This window comes from Callithrix jacchus, chromosome 21 (assembly GCF_049354715.1).
Source record: "Callithrix jacchus isolate 240 chromosome 21, calJac240_pri, whole genome shotgun sequence".
Classification (NCBI taxonomy): domain Eukaryota; kingdom Metazoa; phylum Chordata; class Mammalia; order Primates; family Cebidae; genus Callithrix; species Callithrix jacchus.
The window spans coordinates 33,602,507-33,606,056 of NC_133522.1; the positions used below are offsets into that span (position 1 = coordinate 33,602,507).

General features: G+C 48.9%; 1 protein-coding gene across 1 annotated transcript; it reads left to right on the forward strand.

Annotated features, from left to right (window-relative positions):
- The first annotated feature begins 881 nt into the window (after positions 1–881).
- Positions 882–3,347, forward strand: LOC118149891 (putative UPF0607 protein ENSP00000381418). Its single transcript, XM_035282995.3, has 2 exons — positions 882–1,438; positions 1,658–3,347. The coding sequence occupies exons 1-2, from the start codon at positions 923–925 to the stop codon at positions 2,114–2,116; spliced, it is 975 nt and encodes a 324-aa protein (XP_035138886.3). The 5' UTR covers positions 882–922; the 3' UTR covers positions 2,117–3,347.
- The last annotated feature ends 203 nt before the right edge of the window (positions 3,348–3,550 follow it).

Here is a 3,550-nt window from a genome sequence, read left to right on the forward strand (position 1 = left end):
TTTTTATTGTTTGAAGTTGTCCATGTTTTGTTGATTGCATATTCTTTCTCTTCAGCAAATTAGCATTACATCGACGAAGAACATGGGATCCTTTGGGCTAACACCACACTAAATGCAACCTAACACTCTTAGATGCTGGGTCTGTAATGTGAGTAGGACATATACTACACAGCATGAGATAAAGTTTAAACACTTTACTGTTCAACTATAGGATAAAAGTTTATTCTTTTTAAAGATGAACGAAAGACTCTGGGATTCCTTCCAAGTAATTGTTTATATAAAAAATATATAATTTATAAATATATTTATAAATATTTCTATATTATATATTATATATTTACAAATATATATTTATAAATATATATAATATATGTAAATATATTATATTTATATTTAATATAAATATATTTAATATTTATATATAATATATATTTACATATATTATATATATATTTGTAAATATATATTTACAAATATATAATATATAAAATATATATAAAAATATAAACTCTGGCTAGTCCTGCACTCTGCTTCCAGCAGGGTCTGGCCCTGTAACCCAGGGGACAAGGCCAGCCAAGACATGGCCACTGGGTGCCAGCCAGCGCCTGGGCCAGGCACCAGGTGGGAAGGGCTCTGGCAAATCAGCCCCACATGCCCCACAGCCCCACAGTGAGGCCCATTCAGGGCCACACACCTGCCCCCTGGGTCCAGCTGGACGGATGGGGAGCCCCGCCCTTTGCCCTTTGACTCCACTTGTAGGTGCCCTCGCTGGGCTCCTGTGCACTGCCCCACACCCTGCTCTGTCACCAGCCCCATTGTGATGTCATAAGAGCCCAGCTGCCCACCCACAGACTAGTGGGTGACTCAGGAGTACCCTCTCCATTTCTTACTCTGACTTTTGTCCGAGCGCATCTTGTATGCTATGGGAAATTCCCTAAGCAAATTGTTTTCCTTTATCTGCCACAGGGTCTGGCAGCGGTGGCAACCACGACGGTCTCCTCTTGTCCATGCGGACTTTTCGGAGGGCCGGCTTCACCCCGCAGCTCCTGCGCATGTGCCTGCCCCGCGAGCCCTACAAGGTTCCCGATTCCTCTTGTTCCCTCCGCGAGGTCTTGGGCCTTATTTTCCATCGAGCTCCAATTTCACCAGGAACTCGAGCGCCCTACTGCGGGACCTGCCTCCTCTTGCCTGGAGCCCGCCCTCAAGGAAGAAACCCGTGCTACGCCACTTCGCACGCGAGGGACCCGTGAAGATCCCTCCTCCAAGCCTAACGTTTCCACTCCGACTGCCTCCCCTGCAAGTGCCGGCCCCGATCCTGAAGACCGCGGTGAGAGCAGAAGATGGTGAAGAACCCATGGAGGTGGACAATCAAGTAGAGATCCTGAAGACGGCGGTGAGAGCAGAAGAGGGTGAAGAACCGATGGAGGTGGACGATCAGGTAGAGACCCAGGGGCAGGAGGAGAAAGGGGGCCCCTGTAGCAATGCGGGAGTAGCACCCACCTCGAGGCCCCTGGAGACTCAGGGAAACCTCGCTTCCCTCAACTGCAGTCCCAGGACCTTAAGGAGGTATAAGGGAAACCTGACAGAAATGAATCACAATGTCAATGATTACAGTGTGTTAATATGTTTAACTTATGTTATTTGCTTCCATCCCAAGGGCCTTGGAGTGCCCAGCGCACCCACCCCTGCAGGAGGCGTCCTTCCCTTTGGGAAGCCTGACCCAGCTCCAGCGGCGCTCCCTGGCCCAGTTCCCGGCTGTTCCCATTGGCCAGACAAGGCGGCCTCTCTGGTACTGGGGAAAGACCACCAGCCCAGCTCCTCAGCCAAGCCGATGGAGTGGGAGGCGACCCAGCACAAGGATCCTCCAGCTGTTGCCACAAAGGGTCCTTCTAAACCAAGGGCTGCCAGCCGCAGTTCGCGACAACCAAAATGGTTAGTGCAACCCCAGCAGCTGCGACTGGTCCCTCCGCAGCAATGGAGGTGGGGGAGAAACGAGGGGCCCCCACCCGCTAAACGTCCCCGCCGATCCGTGAAAGGATTCATGGACACCGGCAAGTCAAGTCGAACAACATCATCCAGGAGACTGAAAAAGAAACATGGGAAGAAATTACAGTAAACTGCAATGCCAGCCCTCCTCCCCAATGTCTCCCCACCTGCGCTCCCTGCCCCAGGCCATCTACCTGTCACAGATCCCAACTCCTCCTACCTCTGACTTTAGCCATGTGGCTGCTGGGCCCCTCATCCTGCCCGCCCCTTAGCTTTTGACCACACCAAGAATTGAGTAAAAATTGATATGTATGGCTAGGCACAGTGGCTCACGCCTGTAATCCCAGCACTTTGGGAGGCCCAGGCGAGTGGATCACCTGAGGTCAGGAGTTCAAGACCAGCGGACCAACAGGAAGAAACCGGTTGCATCTGTACTAAAAATACAAAATTAGGGCCGGGCACGGTGGCTCACGCCTGCCATCCCAGCACTTTGGGAGGCCGAGGCGGGTGGATCACGAGGTCAAGAGATCGAGACCATCCTGATCAACATGGTGAAACCCCCGTCTCTACTAAAAATATAAAAAATTAGCTGGGCATGGTGGCTCGTGCCTGTAATCCCAGCTACTCGGGAGGCTGAGGCGGGAGAATCACTAGAACCCAGTAGGCACAGCTTGCGGTGACCTGAGATCGCACCTTTGCACACCAGCCTGGGCAAGAGAACAAAATTCCATATAGATATAAAGAATGTTTGCATGTAGATATCTTGCAACAATAAAACGTGAAGAACCTTGCAGATCAACAAATGTAGGGACCTCATAAAAGTCAAATGACAATTTTAATGTATTGGAAGAAAGGCAGAACAGTCACTCCCCTCCACCGTGAGAAAGTGGCACTTCCTGCCCACCTGCAGATTATCCTGAGATCTGTGGCAGCATGCTTTGTAGTAACTGGATGCTTCCATCACTCATCCCTAAAGTTACACAGAGGCTCTTTCTACATCCTTTGGCTTGGAGCAGCACTGAGGCCGCCCTGATGAGTAAATGCGAAAAACCAGTGGCTCCGGAAATGGTGTAACCCATCTGACATACTCAAGATAGGTCAAACATCCCACTGGAAAATGGAAATGTGCGGTGAATGCCATTGGGCAAAGTGTCATCGACAAGCACTGGCTTAGGTGCCCGAGCTTTGTGATTTGCCACCTGTGTGCCTCAGGGCAGCCGACTGACCCCTCAAGGCGGCAGCAAAACAGTGGTTATAAACACCCCAGCAGCTGCTGTGTGCATTAAATGAGGCCTCATTGAAAACATATTTTTCGTAGTTTCTGGCCTAGTGCTCTATAAATATCACTATATGTATTACCAACATTGTAATTGTATTGATTAAAAATCTGTTTTTGTTAAAATATATATATTTATTTATTTATATTTATATAAAGTCTGCATCTCAACTGGCGCTCCTGCAAAGAAGAGGCTCCCTCCTTCGTTTGGATGAAGCAGAACTGATCTGACAGATTGGACCCTAAGTGGACACAGTGTTAAGTAAATTAGGCCAAAATGTGTAGGAC

Bases quoted from the DNA above. Each gene is read 5' to 3' on its own strand.
- LOC118149891 (XM_035282995.3), top strand. From the start codon at position 923: ATGGGAAATTCCCTAAGCAAATTGTTTTCCTTTATCTGCCACAGGGTC. The intron at 1,439-1,657 runs GTAGAGACCCAG...TTCCATCCCAAG, and splicing joins CGATGGAGGTGGACGATCAG to GGCCTTGGAGTGCCCAGCGC.